The 18,724-nt window shown below is 57.9% G+C and overlaps 1 protein-coding gene across 1 annotated transcript; it reads right to left on the reverse strand.

Annotated features, from left to right (window-relative positions):
• Window positions 1-22: 22 nt before the first annotated feature.
• FOXF1 (forkhead box F1) lies at window positions 23-5,331 on the reverse strand. The gene is made up of 2 exons (XM_032389864.1): window positions 4,347-5,331; window positions 23-2,932 (listed from the first exon to the last, which is right to left on the reverse strand). The coding sequence occupies exons 1-2, from the start codon at window positions 5,329-5,331 to the stop codon at window positions 2,772-2,774; spliced, it is 1,146 nt and encodes a 381-aa protein (XP_032245755.1). The 3' UTR covers window positions 23-2,771.
• Between the last annotated feature and the right edge of the window lie 13,393 nt (window positions 5,332-18,724).

An 18,724-nucleotide genomic window follows, 5' to 3' on the forward strand; every position in this document is an offset into this window, starting at 1 on the left:
ATGGGCGCAGAGGCTGGAGACGTTGCTGGAGACTGGGGAGCTTGCCGGTTGGGCTGGCATTGGGTTTCTCCTAATCAACCCCGCTTCCCGGAGCCTAGGTCCTAATTGGGGCTCAGTCTCCGTGGCGCAGGAGGGAGGACGAGGCCCACTCTTGCCTGTGGTCCTTGCCTGGATGCGAGCGCAGCGCTAAGTTTCTGCACTGGAGGCCCCGGGAGATTTTCTCTGGCCTTGTTTTCCTGGGCACCAGTGGGATGCTGTGGTGGCCTCCACCCTAGGAGGACAGTGCCTTCTCTGCTCGTCGCAAACATGCTCCCGGAGTGCAGGGCCAGGCGCGTGCGGGCGACAGCGGGCTGCGCCGGGAGACCACGGCCCCGCCGCTTCAGCCCACCAGAGACCCAGGGATGGAGTCACCGGCCTTTTCCTGTACCCTTTATCTCGGTTTTATAGACAGCCGTTAGTTTGGGACATTAATTGCTCGGGCGAGTTTGATAATTTTGATGTAACAGAGCACTGGAGAAATTACCCTCAAGTCCAAAATGTCAAATTTGAGAAGAACCAGGTTCAGAGGCTCGCGACCCCACGTCGCAGAGAAACTGCGGTGGGTCCTGAATGGCCGCACGGACAATGTGATCTTACTGTTTGTTTTCTTAGGTAGGCAGGAATTGGAATAGAAAGAGGGTGGTCGGCTGGAGACACAGGTTTTAAACAGTGTTTTCCCCCCACAATGACTTTGGGGAAGATGTTACTGAATGGAAATGTTTTTGTCACCTTGCTCTCCCACCAATGGTCCTTTTCTTGCTTAAATTTTACTCACTTCTCAGTTGGGGAAAACCAAGTGTAGAGCACCAAAAACAAACAAAAAACCCTCAAAAAACAAAAACAAAAGACAAAAACTGTACAAAAAAATTAAAGTTGTTTCATAATTTATAACAGCTAGGATATGGTAACAGTAAAGCCTGAAACTCCAAGTAAAACTCTCATTGGTGGCAAAAAAAAAAAAGTTAAAAGTTAAAAAAAAAAAATCACATATATACTTATATCTATATGGTTTTCCCTGGGGAAAGGAGGAGCACAGTTTTTCTTTCAACATCTGATTATATCTTTAAAACAAGAAATGACACTTAGGGGGGCAGAGGGCTCTTCTTAAAAAACAGAAGCCAAGAAAAATAGTTACTCGTGTCCAGATTTCACTTCAGTGGGAAGTGAAGGATGGAAAGAGGAGGATTAGCAAAAAAAAAAAAGAAGAAGAAGAAGCGGGGGAGAGAAAAGAAAAAGAAAAAAGTATTCAGAATCACCCATATTTTACGTATACAACAAACAAGTCTAGAGATCCCAAGCTGGCTTCCGTGTATATTTTGGGGTTTGGAAGATATTCTGCAATCCCAATCCCAATAAAGTACTCATGTGATTTTATTTCTAGTTGATACAATGTTAAAGGCAATGTACAAATGTTATACATTTTTATTTTTGTTCTTTTTTTTAGGAAAAAATACACAAAAGGCAAAACATCCTCAAATTGTCATTTTATACAGTGCAGAAAGAAATTTAAAATACGTGTCACAAATGCTGCACCCCAGCAGCCAAATACTAAAAAAAGGGCGTAGTCCTTCATTTTATATATATATTTATATAAACATATGGAAATTTGTTTTTACACAGATCGGACTTTGTTTCAAATTTACAATGGATCTCTAAAAAAAAAAAAATTCTACGCGGCAAATATTGCCAACAAAGTTACACCATTAATACTGATAAACGGAGGAGCCTATGCGGTGTTTCGATTATTAGAGAAAGAAAGTAGAATAAATAACAGGATGAGCCTTGCTATAGTTTTAAAAAGTGCCTTAACCTTTCTGCGTCGCCGCAATCCTGAATTCTTGCGCTCACCGGCCTTCCCTGTCCCCGCGCCGGCCGCGCTGTGACCCCCTTGCTCTCACACCAGCACGTTTTTTACAGTAGAGATCGGGAGACAGTCGGGTCTTGTGAGAAAAACACCCGCCAAAAAAGTCAAAATGCAACTGGAAACAAAACCAAAAGGACTGTAGAGAAGGCAGAGGAGGGCTGAGGGGAGGGCAGAGGCCCGGGGAGCCCCTGCTTCTGGGCTCCTTCTGGTTTCCTTTTGTAAGACGAACAGTGGCTTCAGAAACGCAAGTCCGCACAGAGATCCACCTGTGGTTGCTGGAGGGCTTCTGAGATGGGGAGGGAGACGTGATTTCTTGCCCCCCCTTCCCCGCAAAACACGGCTCTAAGAGGAGACTTGCGCATTCCAAGACATTCTTCCCCCCCCCAAAAAAAAAAAAATTAAAAATAAAAAGATAAATACTCAACCAAAAAATAAAAGTATTTGATAATTATGGTCTCACATGTTTGCCTTTCTTCTGAAAACCTTCCCCCACTTTTGCCATTGGAGGGAAGGTGGGGAGAGGCCTCAGCAGAATTCTTGTTTAGATGTTGAGGTTTCCGCCAATACAGCACCTTCTCAGCGGGCTTCAACTGGATCAAAAATAGATACTTTATTTACCAACAGCTGCAGTCAGACCAGGCCCCACAGCCACCATTTGTTAATTTTTTGAAGGAGTGGGGGAGGAGGTTCTGACCACCATGCTGGGTCTTTGCCTTGGGGATTCCTTTCCAAATAATCCGGGTGGGTAGGGGTCAAACCCTCGTCTTCTGCCTACGGTTATACCTCAAGAATAAAGCAGTTTCTTGCGATGGGTTCCGGGTCCCTGCGCCAGGCCGCCCGTGCCTGGAGGGTCCCGCCAGCGGCGGCCTCACATCACGCAGGGCTTGATATCTTGGTAGGTGACCTGCTGGTGGTAGTAGGAGCCACTGCCGGCCGAGTGCATGGACGAGGATGCCATGGTGTTGAAGGAGAAGACGAACTCCTTGCGGTCACACATGCCGGGGGACTGGGAGTGATACCTCGGGATGCCTGCAAAGGAGGCAACAGAGGGCAGGGAGCAGGGTTAGGGTCGGGGCCCCGGGCTCCAGGCGGAGAAGCCCCGCCACCCGGCTCCAGCGCACGGTCCTGCTGCCTCCCTACGCCCCACTGAGGTGCCAGACTCCCAGAGTTCCAGCCTCGGGCGGGTCCAGGCAGCCCCGGGTTTCAGGCCCTGGGCTCTGTGCTCCAGCAGAAGATCCCAGGACCCCAGCAATGACCCCTGCTCCCTGGGTGCCCGCTGTGTGGGCCTCTCTCGCTCTGGGCTGGGGCTTCCTGAGGCTGAAGGGGAAGGGGTGAGGGGGCTGCCATGGACCAGCAGACCTCAAGGGGAGTCTGGCCTCCACGTCCACGGCCAGCCCAAGGCCTGTGCCTGGTGCTGGGGTACCCACTTCCCAACCCCAAAGCCTGCAGAGGCCCTGGTGTGGCTGGAGTCTTCTCCAGGGGAAGGGCCCCTTGGAGAACAGCCCCCTCCCCCAAGGGGTGGAGAGGCAGCAGAGCCAGGGAGTTTGAAGCAGCCCAAGCAGGGAGATCCCCGTGGAGAGCCGGCCCTCCAAACTCCAGGCCAGCTCCTGCCTCCCTCGGGTGGCTGACAGCTGAGCCCTGACAGGCCCTGCTTAGCTCCTCCGTGCCCTTTCCAGAACCAGGCCCAGAGAGGCTGGTGGGTGCGGAGAGGAGAGTGCCGGAGGGGAGACTCTTCTGCATCTCCTTCTCAGAGGGGTAGGGAGGAGTGTACCTGGGGAACCGAAAGCCTGGATCCTCAGAAACAAAGAGTCTGTGGGGCCTGCACCTCTAACTCTTGCTTTGGGCCTGGCCACAGCCCCTCTCTGCCTCTGTCATCACAAAATGTCCCTCAACTCGACCTTCCCACAGCCAGGCCTGGTTCCCTGGGAGGTGTGGGTGCTGGGCCTCTGAGCACCCAGCCCAGGCAGCTTTGGGCCTAACTCTCCCTTTCTGCCCCGGCAGCTTTCCGGTGCCGATTTCAGGGGAGGCCCAGCCAGCTGGCCAAGACTGGGCTTGGGCTCCATCCTAGGAACTTGCTGTGAGGTGTGAGGGAGCTGAGGACTCAAAGAAATGTAGAATATTGGGTTCTTTTTGGTGAGGAAGGGGCCTACTTGGCCAGGCTAGGGACTACCAGCAGCTAGGAGTTGGAACCGAAAAGGAGAAACAATTATCTTGGCCTAAATTGCACCCCCCCCCCCCAGCTGCAGTCACCCTTCAAAGGGCGGCATACAAGGCTGAGAGATACTCTGGAGAGCTGATGCCTCCCCAAGCAGTGGGGTTGGTACCCCACAGAAGTGGCATCGAGCTCTCGCCCAGGGCGGTCAGCGGTTTGGGGGCTGGGTTCAGCGCACTGACAGATATCGGAGTCCCCCAGGACTAGGACAGCCCTGGTCTCCCCACTCACCTTGCAACTCAGCTGGGGCGTTGTGACTGTTCTGGTGTAGATACGGCTGGTCCAGGGAGTGTGTGGAGAGACTGCCAGACAGGGGGTTGGCCGCGGGGTTGCAGGGGGACAGGGGCTGCTGCTTGATGTAGGAGGCGCCGCTGTTGAGGGCTGCGGAGGCCGAGGGCGGCCAGGCGGCCGTCGAGCCCGAGTAGACTGCGTGCGGCTCCATGACCCCACTGGCGGCCGCAGGCAGCAGCGGGGAGGCAGGCACCGAGCTGTCGTGGTGCGGGTACTCACCGGCCGCTGCACCGCCACAGCTGCCCATGTACGAGTGGCCGCCGTTGGTGGGCAGGTGTGGCACCGAGTGGCTGGGCAAAGCCATGCCGTCCACGTTGCCCGGCAAGTGGCCGTTCATCATGCCCAGGCCACCCTCCAGCGCCAGGCTGTTGGGCGGGCACGAGAGGCCGCCGGCGGAGCTCTGGAAGCCGTAGGTGTCCGGGAGGTGGTTGAAGCCGAGCCCGTTCATCATGCTGTACATGGGCTTGAGCGCCTGGCATTTCCTTCGGAAGCCGCGCGGCCGCCGCCGAAAGGAGCCCTCCTCGAACATGAACTCGCTTGCCGGGTCGATGGTCCAGTAGTGGCCCTTGCCAGGCCGCCCGAGGCCCTTGGGCAGCTTGATGAAGCACTCGTTGAGTGAGAGGTTGTGGCGCACGGAGTTCTTCCAGCCCTGGTAGGAGCCGCGGAAGAAGGGGAAGCGGCTCTGCAGGAACTGGTAGATCTCGCTGAGCGTCAGGCGCTTGGTGGGCGAGCTCTGGATGGCCATGACGATGAGCGCGATGTACGAGTAGGGCGGCTTCTCGGGGCGCCGGATGCCGGCGTTGGTCTTCTTGGCCTTGGACGGGCCGGACGACGCGGGGTCCATGGCCGCGCCGCCTCCCCCGCCGCCGCCGCCGCCGCCGCCGCCGCCGTGCGGTGGCTGCTGCTTCTCGGGCGCCGAAGACATCGGGTGGCTGCTGCCGCCGCCGCTGCCGCCGCTGCTCTGCGCCGCCGACGAGCCGGGAGGAGGAGGAGGAGGAGGAAGAGGAGGGGGGGCAGGAGGGCGAGGGGGAGGGGGCTGCGCGCGCGGGGCTGGCTGCACCTCTGCCGTCATCCGCGGCCACTTCTCCGGAGCGGGCCTCGGCGCGCCCTCCCCCGCCCGCCCGTCCTCCCCGAGGAGCTGCTGGATCCGCCGGCGGTTGGCGCGGAGCCCCCCTCTCCCCAGCTCCCTCCTCCCCCACCTCTCTCTCCTCCCTCTTTCCCTCTCGCCCTCCCACTAGGGAAGGAGCCGAGCGGAGGCTGAGGGCAACCTCTTTGCAGCCCCGGCAGAGGCCGCGAGGAAGCCCCCCCCCCGCCGGTTTTTTGGGGAAGGCAGCACCTCCGGGGCCTGCGGCCGTGCGCCCCCGCGGGGAGCAGCACTTGGCCCCCGCCACCCGTGTCGCTCGGCTCCACGACTCCAGCCAGGCCGTCCTCACTGCATCTTCTCTCTGCGGCGTCTCGCGGGCCGGCCTAAGACCCTCCAGGAGTTCCCTCCCCTCCCTGCCCCCCTCCGGCCCCGCGTTGGTGGGCGCTTTAAAGGGCCCCCACCGTCGCCGCCCGGCGGCCGCCTGCAAAACCGCCCCGCCTCCACCAACCTGGCCGGCAAGTGTTAATGCGCCCTCCGCCCGCGGTTCAGCCCCGCTCTGCGCAGGCCCCCCGCCTTCCCCGCCCGGAGGCGCGGGCACCCGGGGCCTTTCCCGACGCGCACAGCCCGGTGGCAGATCGCAACTGCGGCGGCGGCAGCGGACACCGGGCTGTGGCCACCGCGGGCACAGCCGGTTCGGCCCCGGGCCCCCGCGGCCAGCGGGCGTACGTTCCCGTGAGGGACCGCCTACCCACTCTCCCCGCCCCGGGAAGGACTGCGCTGCGCCCGGGACTTTTTGGACTCGCCCAGAAGCGCGCGAGCAGGCGGGTAGCCGCGGGAGCCGAGCGCGGGCGGAAAACGAAAGCTCAGGGCGGGTCGCTGCCGCTTTGTCTCGGGCTCCGCGGGCCGGGCGGGAGCAAGTGAGAACCAGCGGCCCTGTGGGGCCCGAAATCATACAAGCCTCCCGGGACAAGCGGCCTCGCTCATTCGCTCATTCACGCACACACATGCATGCATTGGTGCACGTGCAAACCCGGTAAATTACGAAGAGTCCGAAGTGCAAACTCACACTCATGCGAGCCTTCCCACTCACGCACACACCTCGCTCAGGCACGTATGCCCCAAGTAATGCGCTCACTCACTTGCACACAATAGGCCCACAGGAGCTTCCATCCTCACCTACTCTCATTCACGTGTACACTAGCCACGTTCGGATCTGAACCCACATGCTGCCCAGGGCCCCCCCCCCCAACACACACGCACACAATGAAAATCCGCCCATTTGGCCCCGAAGCTCCGGTGTCCCCACTTTCCAAGAACAGGTTCCGATTTCTCATAGATGGTAAAGGCCCTGGCAGGAAGTTTATACGGCTCAACGTAAACACGTTCTGGGGGATTCTTTAATAATAATAATAGAGAATTCCGCGTGCGCGGGGGGAGTTGGCCTAATGCCCCTGTGGGCTCGGCCTGCCGCTGCCGCGGGGCCTGACACTACGCGCCAGGCCAGGTTCCGGAAAGCAGTCTGCGCGGGCGGGGAGCACAGGCCCCGGCGGCCCTCTAGCGCCAGGCTGTCCGCAGCAGGGGGCTCGCACGCACGCCTTCCCTCGCAGTACCGGGGTGCGGGCTAGGGCTGGGTGGGAGGACAGCGGCGCCGAGCGCGGGACCGCGCAGGAGCTGGGCGCGACACGGCAAGCAGGGACCCAGGTGAGTGCTGTTCGCGCGCTGACTGCAGGACACCGAGCCCAGCCTCTCTGGCCCGGGCCCTGGGTCGAGTGTAGGGAGGAGAGGGAATTTTTCAAGGGCCGTCGCGAGGAGCCTAGATGCCTTGCCCTGGCGGGAGCCTGGGCGACAGACAGATGCCAGGAGTGCAGGGAGGTTGGGAGTGCGCCCGCCCCGCGGCGCCTTTCAAAGCCCACCGTCCTCTCGGGTTCCTCTGGCTTCCTTGTCCCCTGCTGTCCCCCCTCCTCGCTCAGACGCCTTCAGGCACGGCGGTAGACGCCTTCAGGCACGGCGGTAGACGCCTCGTCGCCTTCGGGGCGCCTGGCACGTCTGTGCTAGGAGCTGGGGGGCTCGAAGGCGTAACGTGCCCAGCGGTCGCTGCCTTCCCAGGCCGAGCGGCGCTCGCGGGAGCCGAGAGTCTCCTTCACCGCGCTGCGCTTCCACTGGCTCCCCCGTCTAGGGGAAGGCTGCGTGGAACGTGACCAAGTTGTGCGTGGCTGTGTGTTGGCGCGGGCGGGCGCGCACCCGCAGACCCATCCCCATTTCACACAGCCCAGCCAGCATCCGCCCCCCGCTGAGACCCTGAGCCCCGCGCGCGCGCAGCCTCCAGTGCATCTTCTCGGTGAATACCCCTCACACGGCTTAGGAGCCTCGCTCCACGGCACAGGCCTGCCCACCGCAGAGGACACGCTTTCGGTGAAGTGCACACACGCCTGCCCTGTGCGGTCGCCCACGCACAGCCCCTCCATTCGCTCGTACACATGTCCATGCTCGCACGCATTCTTACATTCTCTCCATCGCTTTTTTTTTTTTTTTTTTGGCCAAACGGCAGCTGCAGGCTAGGAGGCCCTGGCGGTGCCGGGAGGGAAGTTCCCGAGAAGGGGTCGCTACTGCCAACTGCTGGGAGCACATCTGGTGTTTAGTAGAGAGGCCAGCGGGGGAGGCTGCCCCACTCCCCAGCCTGCTAGGGGTGCAGCCCTACCCTGCAGCTCCCAGAAATCGGGAGGATTTCTCTGACAGGGTACCTTCAAAGTGAGGGAGCTCTATAGGACGTGCAATTGGGGGAGCGTTTTTTTCCAGTAGCCCCTTCCCTCTTGGGTCCTCTCCATTTGGGAGGGGGCTGCAGATGCCATCTTTGGCTAAACCCCCAGATCATTTCCTCCCTCCAGCACGTGGTGGTCTTTAACTGGCTCCCCTGGGGGCTCCTCTGTGTTTTGGGGTAGGGGAGCTTCTGCCCTCCTGGGGAGGAAGTGTGGAGTTGGGGCCCCACCTGGCCTCCACTTACCCCTCGGGCTCTGACAGCAAACCAGACTTTGCAGGGAAGGGGCAGCAGTTACCTTGCCCAGGGACAGGGGGCCGAGTGGCCTGGATCCTCAGCAGTGCAGCAAATGGAAGCTCTTTCCAATCCCTATCTCCACCCAGGAGGGAGGTAAAGGTGGGAGTGTGAGAAGACGGGGAAGGGAAATGAGCTCCCAGCTCTGTAATTTGGAGGGGACCCCCCCTCAATTCTAGGAAAAACCACATCCATAGCAAGGAGGGCTTTTCTGTATGCCCAGAAAGGAGGCTCTCAGCTCTTAAGTTGCCCAGAGAAGTCTCACTTGATCTTACATTTTGAGGTGGGGAAACTGAGGCCCACCAAGGACCTGGCCTGGGTCAGCCAGCGCCGCCCAGCAAACACCTCTCCATCTTTTCTCTCTACCCCCAAGGACAGACCCTCCCCCAGAAGCTTCAATGCAGGTGGAGGGTGGAGAGAGTGAGTTTAGAGAAGCTTCTGTGGCCCCCCTGCAAGCCCCTGGCTTCCCGGGTGCACAGGCGCAGAGAGACCCTTTGGAGAGCAGGTGATAAAATAGTAATAGCTGTCACAGACACAGTGCCAGTAATAGGACTTCTCAAGCTCAACCGCTGGCTGCGCCAGGTGCTGACCGCAGCCTTATCAACACCCCTTGGATGTTCTTAACCTTTCCATGGGGTGTGAATCCCTTTGACAGACCACTGAAAACTAGATCCTCTCCGCCCTCCCACCCCCAGAAGGCGCATACGTGCGACATTCATAGAGTGGTTTTCAGGGTCTCACCAAACACCTGGAGCCTGTCCATGAACCCATACCTCCCATCTATGAACCCAGGACCCAGGTTAAATGCCCCAAAGATACTTGTTTAATCTTCACAGAAGCCTCGAGGAAGTCAATATTATTCCTCCCTTTACAGATGGTCCCCAGCCCTGGTTATCCCATGCCCTGGGTCATCCTGCAGAGCCAGGATGCAAATCCAGATCTCACCACAGAACCAGGAGTTAAGCCACAGGGGAGCGAGGGTCTGCAGTGGAAAAGGCAGAGACCCTCTGCCTGCACGCTGGGAATTGTCATGGTGCAGATTTGAATCCAGCATTCACCATGTAGGGATGTTACATAAGCTATTAGTGCCTTAGTTTATTTTGGTGAGGAGAGATGGTTGTTGGTTGATTTTTTAACAGCTTTATTGTGATAGAATGGACACATAACATTGTGTAAATTTAAAATGTACAGTGTGTTGATTGAATACATTTATGTGTTGCAAAATGATCGCCACCACGCATTCCTCATTCCTCCATGCCACCTCTATCCCGACGACGCGTAGTTACCATTTCTTTTGTGTGTGACAGCATTTAAGATCTACTTTCTTAGCAATATTCAAGCATTAATTAATATTCAAGCTGTAATCATCATGCTGTGTACCTTAGGTTTTTCATCTAAAAGGGGGACAAATAACGGCACTTATTCTCAGGGCTGTTGTGAGCATTGAGCAAGCATGTGCAGAGAAAGACTTAGGCGATCCTAGAGACAGAAACAAACAAAACCCCCGGGGCCCAGCTCATGGAGCAGGCGGAGAAAATACAGACAAGGATGCGGGCAGCTTCTTCTTCTTAGCTTAAAGAGATCCATGAAGACAACCCTCCCATCCCAAATCAAATCTGCGCCCCAGCTTTAGCCCCAGGAATCCTAAATTGGGGTGGGGGGGGTGTAAAAACAGACACGCCTGCCATGTCTCCTACTCCCCGAGCCCAAGGTATTTTTACTGGCTAATTGCTTAAGTGAAGCCGCCCCGGCAGAGAGTGCGCCGTAACCCGAGCAGGGAACCAGATCCAGCTCGGATTGTGCCCGGCCGGCTGGCCCAGCGGGAGGGGGCGGGGGTGAAGGCAGCAGCCGACCACCCACCGAGAGGGCAGCCGCCCTGTCCCCCACTATCCCTGCTCTGCATTAGCGCGGGGCCTGAGCGTCCCTTGTCCCTGCTCCTTCCAACCCCTTGCCGGCGATGTCCCAAGGCGGCACAAGGTAGGGCAGGCGGGGCCCCAGACCTGAGGTGGGCGCTGGGCAGTTAGGGAAGCCGCCTGGCCTGGCAGAGTCAGTAGGGAGGCCCAGGGTGGTGGGGTGGTGGTGGGGTATCTGTGGGTGAAAATGTGGCCCTGGGGACAGGGGACTGTGGGGAGAAGTCAGGGTCAGGAGACAGGGCAGCCCCCCTTCCCTGGGTTATAGGATGATTTGTGCACAAAGTACGTGGAACGTTTCTCTGCGGGCGCCAGATGTGCACACATATGATGCATGCACACGTGTAGGAAATCGGCCCGGGGAGGCAGACACGCAGGACGTGGGGGCGCCTGGCTGCCTTTTGATCTCGCGGTTGTGAGTTCGAGCCCCACATTGGGCAGTTTACTTTTAAAAAATGAGAGAGAGAGAGAAAGCTGCAAGAAATAGAGAGGCCCGGAGTAGGGTAAGATGAGGTCCATGCCGGCACGTTGTGGGCACTACGGCGTCGGGCAGGTGTGCAACACGAGGTCCCTGTGCACAGAACAGCGTGAGGTGTGCACATCTAACTCGTTTCCGTGCTGAGGCTCCCAGGAGGGGAGTGCGGTGCAGTAGCTTCCCTTGGAACTAATGTTGTCAGATTCAGTCAGTAGAACTCGTTATGTGGGTAGAATATGCGAGTCCACCCTGAGGTGTTCCATACACAGACGATTATAAAATGTGGGTCGCAGAGCACATCACACACACAGAACAGTCTCAGGGCGGATACGCCATAATGGGCTCCCGACCCGGAACATTATAGGCTCTTTGGACCATGTGATATAGAATTACATAGGCTGCTGTAGGTGCGTGTGCTCTCGTGGGTTATGTCCGCGAACATTGTAAAAAGCGTACCCTTTGATGCCTGTGGGCGCAGATCACCGTGGGAGAGGCACTGGGGCACCACGCATCCTGGGTGCGGGATAACACAAGGACACCCAGCCGCCAGTGTTCACGCAGAGCGCGAATAGCTGAGCGGACAGATGGCAGGGGATTCGAGTGTGATCGGACACACGGGATGGTCCTGCAGGGACCACACCACGAACACTGTGGGCCTGTGTGCCCTGGCTGGTCGCTAGTTCACAAAACCGTAACTCTGGAAGGTGTTTCTCTCTTCGTCTCAGGCCCCAGAGAAGGGAAGTGACTCTCCTACTTTACTTTTCTGGCAACGGAGTGACTTTTAGGCACTCGTCATGCTGGCAAGGGTGGGTGATTGTCGGAGTGGACTGGAGATGTGGGGACACGGTGCTTCTGTGTCCATCACAGAGAGGCCGTGAGCTCAGGACCCTGTGGAATGAGCCCTGGAAGGGGGCCCTGACTTGTGGAGAGCCCCAGTGCCTGGGTGTGCTGCGGCCATCGGGAAAGCTGATCTGCAGTGCACTCCTTGTTTTGGGGGGCTGCCCCTACCTGTGCTCACTGCCGCCCAACCAAACTCCAAACCCCAGTGGCCCTGTTCTGCCCTCTTGTCAGCAGCCAGACTCTGGCCCCCGCCTCCGAGGCTCTTCACGGGTGACCCCAAGGTGTGGACAGAGTGCCAGTGCCCTTCTGCACAGATGGGGCTTGGAAACCCCACCTCTGGGGACCCCCCCACCGGCCACGTCAGGGGAGCAGCTGGGGGGAGAGTCAGCCACACCCCAACCCTGGCAGATAGTCTTCCCCGGTCAGCGGCACATTAGAGACACTTTCACATGTCGGTCAAGGAAAAAAAAAAGTCGCGTGCTTGGGCTCTTGCAGCCCTGAGCTCACCCCTCTATTCGGGCACTTTACCCAAAAGCACACATTTTCCATGACGTTCTTCAATGAAATATTTGACAGCACTGCAGCCTAGGAATCCACAGCTCTCTTCCCTGTGAGATTTTTGGGAGTTTTCTGGCATTAGCAGTGCCTGAGACTGCTCCCGGGACACTGAGCGTCCTGGGGCTCCCGTCGCGGAGGCCTGGGCCGTCTGCGGCTCTCCTTCTTCCCACAGAGGCATCCCAGTATATTTTTACCCTCGCTGCTTGGACAGCTGTGCTCAGAAAGATGGGGCAGAGATGTCCCTTCTCGCACGGGCGTGTGTGCGTCTGTGAGGATGTGTTGTGCGTGGGGGAGAGGGGTGTCTCCCAGATTTACCTTTCCAACAAATGCCCAGGAAGGAGAGAGAACTGATGCCCAGAAGGTGCAGCCGGGCGAAGGGGCTCTGGCCCCGGGCTTACTCAGAGGGTGGGGCTCCCAGTAGAAATAAATCCTGAGGTGGGAGGGGCAGTGCCCAGGGAAGATGCAAATGCATTCTGTGTGAAGTTCCAAAAAGAAACAAACCAAAAGGAAAATATAGATTAAATTTCAAGGGCTAGGTATTTTGTGTTTCTCAGAGTTGAGGGAGAGTAAAACACACACACGCACACGCGCACACACACACACACACACAGACCATGGGGAAGAGGGCGTTGGAACAGAGTGAGGTCAGGGAATTGGGGGCCAGGCAGGGTGGGGAGATGAAAGGGGGGGCTCAGATTTGTTGCTTAATCAAAAGCAGCAGTTTGTCCCCAGAAAGCTGCCTGTGCGCAGTCGGAATGTGCGCGTCGGTCTCCACTTATAGCTGGTGGTGCTCTGTCTATTCCCACTCAGGGGGCGTTGAAAATGATGAAAATAAGTGTTATTTTTAGGGAGAAAACAAAATCTGCCCAGCTGTGGCACAGCTTGGGAAGGAAGGGATGGACAGAGGAAGGGGCTTTACCTGCCTGAGGGTTCGGGCCCATAGGCCAGGGTTTGCTGAGAAAATAGAGGTGGCAGCCTCTTCCCACGCATTCCCCGTGGTCTGGCTGGGCCCTTTTGTCCCAGCCGGGCTGTAACTCGGCTGCTGCAGGGACCCTGGTAAGATCTGCGTGTGGGCGCATGAGGACTTGCATAGCTCTGCTGGGCCTGTTTCCTGCACGTTTGATTGGAGGGGCAGCTCTAGTGTGTGCATGGCATGGGGAAGGTGGCACAGCTCCTGGGAAGTCAGAGCTGGGTGGGGTGCTGGGCAGTATGGCACAGATGCCCAGGAGATGTGGGCCCTCTCCCCTCCTCAGAGAAGGACCCAGGGATGTTTGGTCATTAGAACCCAGAGACACCTAGAGTCAGAGACACAGAGAGCAAGACCTCAAGAAGCACATTCAGATTGTGGGAGAATCAGTTCACACCCCAGGAAGAGAGGGACAGGAACAGAAGAGAGCAAAGGTGGAGCTAGAGAAACAGAACTCACGGATGGATGGATTCTGCTTGGGAAGGAGAGCATCTACACACTAGCGGCCTTCAAGGGGGTCAGGCAGGCAGGGAGCTCCGGACTGGAGTGAGGAATGTGTGTAAGGAGAGAGGGAGCGTGGGGGGGGTGGGTGGGTGGGAGGGAGACAGAGAGGGAGACAGTGAGAGTGGGGGAGGGAGAGAAGGAGGGAGGGTGAGAAGGGGGAGGGAGAGAGACAGAGACAGGGAGGGACGGAGGGAGAGAGAGGGAGAGAGGGGTCTGGAGGTACATTCTCAGCTAGGCACACACAGGACACATTTCTCTCTGGGGCTCCTGGCACTTAGTCAGTGGCCACTCTGACAAGGACGTCTCCCTGCAGACAGTATTCCTGGGAGTAGTTCACGGACCTCATTCCCTTTAGCCCTGGAGTGGGGCTTTCCCAGGAGAGTGGGGAAGGGTGTTTGGGGGGCCCTTCTGGTGTCCCCGGGCCTTAGGAGGAGGCCATGGGCAGAACAAAACAAAGAGAGCCTCCGCAAATTATTTAATCTCTGGGTGCCTCAGTTTCTTCGTTTTGAAATGGGGATAAGGTCAGTACCCATCCACAGAGCTGGCCTGAGGACCAGATGAGAAATGCTGGAAGTGCCCCAAGCCGGGTCTGGGAGGGGTAGTGAGGTGAGGGGGGCCCCTGAATGTGAACCAAGGCAGAGGGAGCTTTTGGGAGTGCCAGTCCTGCCTGCTTGAGACTTGGCCCCATTGCCTGGTGACTGGGGCTGGTGGCCTCACCTCTCCGTGTCTCGGTGTTCTCACCTGTAGAACAAGAACAGTGACAGTGCCTCCTTCCGGGTACTGAGAAGATTGGATACATGAGTAATTGTGAACCGTGGTTGCTATTATTGGGCGTGCTCCCTCATCCATGGTGTTTGGGGATCTAGGGGGTTGAGAGTCCTTGTCCCTTTCTCCTGGAGGTCCCAAAAGCCTATGGAGCCCCAGCCTAGGGACTTGGTTTGACAGGACCAGAGATTTGGTGGAGTGAACACAAATTGGGGAATCAGCCCACGTGACTTTGGACAAGTCCCTTCTTCTGTGGGCTCCGTTTTGCCATCAATGAAATGGGCTACCCTGGGCAGGACGGATGTGAACGTGGCGCAGAATCATGGCACCAACCTGAGGGAGAAGAGTGTCGGGTTGGAGGGGACCTGCCTCTGGCCCGGAGCTGACTTTCTGAAGCAGAATGATGATGAGGTCTCAGTTGTGCCCCCCCTTACACCCCCCTCCCGCCCCCGGCCACGCCTGGTCCCTGGTCACCCTCTGCAGTCACTGCCCTCACGCGGTGGTGGCCGCCTGGAGCAGGTTGCCTGGTGGGCCAAAGACCTGGGTTAGAGTCCTACCTCCCTGCCAGGCCAGCTGTGTGACCTCTGGGCAGCTTCGTAAATTCTCTGGGTCCCCTTTCACACTTGCACGATGGTGAAAATAAAGGTATCTCCCCAGGGGAGACTCCATGAGAAGCCAGCACTGTGGTTAGAGAAGCACCGAGCGCCTCCTGGGGACCAGCACTGTGCCAGGTAAGGGGTTGCTGCCGCGGGAAAGCAAGGCACAGCACAGGCAGTGAGAGCTCGATAAATGTGGGGTCAGTTAAGAGACACCTCCTTCCCTCCCCTGAGGGCAATATGGGGCCCCAGTTCTGGGCTCCACTGACCAGTCCGGAAGAAGAGGGGAGACTATCTCTGCCCCCACTTTCCACCACCCATAACAGCAGAATAACAGCTCTGTAACTGCCTCCCCCCAGGCAAGGAGGGGCAAGTCCAAGGCCTCCCGCGGAGGCCCCGCCAACTCCCATCCCACTTCCCGGCACTGCTCGTCTGGTCTGAGCACTCTGCCAGGGTGTCCGTGTTGCTGGGGGTGGGAGCTCCTTTAGCCCCTAGACTGCTCCCTCCCAGGGTGCTGAGGCACAAAATCGGGGCAGAGGACTTGGAGCAAGGAAGACATCGGAGCAGCCCTGGCTCAGCTCTTTGGGGGCCAAGGGGTCCCAGCTCCCCAGAAGCGGACCTCCTGGGGATTCCTGGGAGGGGGGTCCTGAGCAGCCCAGGCACCAGGTCTCTCCTGGGGAGATTGCGTAGCTCTTTCTCTCCTCCAGCCGCTGCTCCTCGTGCCTCACGACAGCAGAGTTCCTTCATTTGAAATGCGCTGTGTCCCTTTTCTACTACTATTCCTTCTGCCTCTCAATGCTCAACTTGTTCCCAAGGGGCAGCTTTTACCCTGCTACAGAATTAAACAATCCAACAGAGGACAAAAAAAACAAAGTAGCCACTCAAACTTTCTAGTCCTTTTATTCTGAAACATATTTTCTCAATGTTTGAAATACTCCAAGTCTTTGAAGAACTCCGTAGGTCCCACAGGGATCCTAGCCCCTGGCTGGTCCTTGCCTTGGGGCAGGAGGCTTTCATCATGCACCTCAGTCTCTGCCTGCTCACCAATTAATCCTTATCCCGGGTATTTTTTTTTTTCTTAGTAATTAGCAATTACCTACGAAAATTCTATCCCTGACATGGGAAGATGTATAAGACATGCTGTGTTTAAAAGCATCAACCTGAAAGTATTTTAAACATTTTGTTATATTCCCAGGGTCAAAGTCGATGCTTTCATCTCCCTCCTCCTCCCACCTGCCTTTTCTCTGTGGAAGTTTGAGAATAGGTTAGGTCCACGTGGCCTGGGGTCACCCCCACCCCCCCGCATTGGGCTAAGACCCATTTAATTCGCCATGAAAAGTAACTCAATTAGGAATCAAATTTGCTCTTTTTAAAGAGACCAGTTATAGGTGTCCTAACCGCCCCCCTCCCGCCCTGCCGGCCACCGCCCCCACGTTTTTCTCTGCGTTTTTGCAAAGTAGCATTTTCTGAAGGACTTCGCTTCAGGGTAACTGCCCTTCACCACCGCCTACATGCCCCTAACCTTTGTCTCTGTCTCTGTCTCTCTGTCTCTCTCCTTTGAAGCTGCCCAGACTCACTCTGGTTTGGCGAGTCTGACTGGAGCATTCTTTACCTCGCCTCCCAGAAAAGAATCGCCGAGGGCTGGCGTTCGGCCGAGGCGGTGCGCCCGACTCGCAGCAAGCACCGTGCACGGGTTTCTCTCCAGCGGACCCAGGCCCCGCGGGGCCCCGGGTGTACACCCCCGCTCCGAGTCCGGGCTGGCCTGGCTGAGAGGCGGCTCCGCGTCCACCGAGGCCCCGGCGGCGGCGGCGGCAGGGTCCTGGGCAGCTCCGGCTGGTTACTGCTGTTCTTGTTCTGCGAGGAAGCAATTATTTTAACCTTGGTTTGGGCAAATGATGGGTTCTGCTTGCGTGAATGCGGTGTTTATTTTACCTCGACCATCCCGGGGGAGGGGGTGCGCTCCTGGGCGCAGGCGAGGGACGCTGGAGTGGCAAATTGAAAACTCTCCAGCCGGGTAAGGGTTGGGGTGGGTATGGGTAGAGGCAGTGAGGACCTCTTTCTCACATGCTTGGCCCAATTCAGCCTTCCCCTGCCAGCGCGTCTGAGGGGAGCAGCTGGGGGTCTCGGGGCACCGGGGAGCCCCAGGGACTCGCACTCGTGGAGCGGCGCCTTCTGGAAACCAATTCATCTCTCGTCTCCGGGCCCGGCACACCGCTTTGGCCGTGGCGGGACTGCCCAGTCCCGGATCCTGCGACGGCCCGGGCATACGAAGGGAGAGGGGCGGAGGGGAAGGGTCTCAGCGCTGGACTCTGGATGCAACATAGGTCGCCGCTAGAGGGGGACGCCTAGACCGGAACTAAGGTCCGTGCAATGGGGTGTCTCAAATGGGGCTTTTTTTCCCCCTGCAAAAACCGGGAAATGCAGTTAAATTGCAAGATTGCTTGGGACACGTCTATAGGGTGATGGAAAATAGCAGGATACCAAAGATTATGCAGTAACGTAAGGAGAAAAAGCACATCAAAGGTCTACTACGTGGACCATTCTGGCTACCTCGTTTGGAGGCAGAATTACCCGAGAAACGAGCTCTGTGCTCCATCTGCCTCTGCCCATATGGACCGAGCCTAGAGCCGATCACTGGGGAGCCAGGCTGATTGCGGTCTCCAAAACCCCAAAACCCTCCCGATTTTTAATTCGGGCGGGAGCGGGGTCAAACTGGTGCGGGGGTGGGGGGCAGTGGAAGAAGGCGAAGTAAAGACCCAGGACTCAGACTGACTCTGGTACGCTCTGATTTTGGAGGAGATTCCCGCGGGGGCCCAAGGAACACGCGCACATGCTCACGTGCGTGCTCAGGAGGTTGCGAACCCGGGATCCGGACTGTGTGAGCAGAGACGCCTGAGTACCAGCGAGAACTGCCAGGTGGTCGCCGGAACCACTTAAGTGGACGGCGGAGACCCCACCCCCGTTACTGTTCTTCCTCCACCAGAAGCCCACCCCAGCCAGAGTGGGCCTTCAACCCCAGGACGGAGGTCCCGGGCGGTGTGTCCCCCGGCCCCCCAGTTCCTTCCCCCACCTCGCCTGGGGTCTAGCTGAGGGGAGACCGCGCTGCTTCCCACCCAGTTAGCTTGCTGCCTGGGTCGCCGGCGACCAGCTCCTACTGCAATTAGGGCCGCGCCGGTGAGGGCGAGGCTGGGGGGGGGGGGCGGGGGGAGGGGGGAGCAGGTAAAGAGGAACCAATTTGCCCCCAGGCTTTATCAACAAGAGGCTTAACTAGGAATTTAGGTTGACAACTCAGCACCTCTGTGGGGCACCGGCGGCGGCCGGCCGGTGAAGAGCTGAACTGTGGGGGGCGGCTCGAGAGCCCGGAGGCCTGAGGCGTCAAAGCCGTCCAAAGGCGGCCTGAGCCAGCCCGCACAGCGTGGACTGCGTGGCCCCGCGCGCGCCGCTCCGGCGGGTACCCTGCGGGTGGGCGAGCGCGGGCCGGTGGGCGCTGGGCCGTCTCTCCTGGCGAAGTAGGTGGCCGTGTATATTTTTGTTCAAGTGGTGTTTATGTTAATGAAAAAAGGATGGAAT

The sequence above is a fragment of the Phoca vitulina genome, unplaced genomic scaffold (genome assembly GCF_004348235.1).
Source record: "Phoca vitulina isolate PV1807 unplaced genomic scaffold, GSC_HSeal_1.0 scaffold56, whole genome shotgun sequence".
Taxonomy (NCBI): Eukaryota; Metazoa; Chordata; class Mammalia; order Carnivora; family Phocidae; genus Phoca; species Phoca vitulina.

What these genes read in the sequence shown, in the direction of transcription:
- FOXF1 (XM_032389864.1), bottom strand. Translation starts at nt 5,331, where the DNA reads ATGTCTTCGGCGCCCGAGAAGCAGCAGCCACCGCACGGCGGCGGCGGC. An exon ending in CGCCCCAGCTGAGTTGCAAG is followed by an intron (nt 2,933 to 4,346) that starts GTGAGTGGGGAG and finishes CCTCCTTTGCAG; the next exon opens with GCATCCCGAGGTATCACTCC.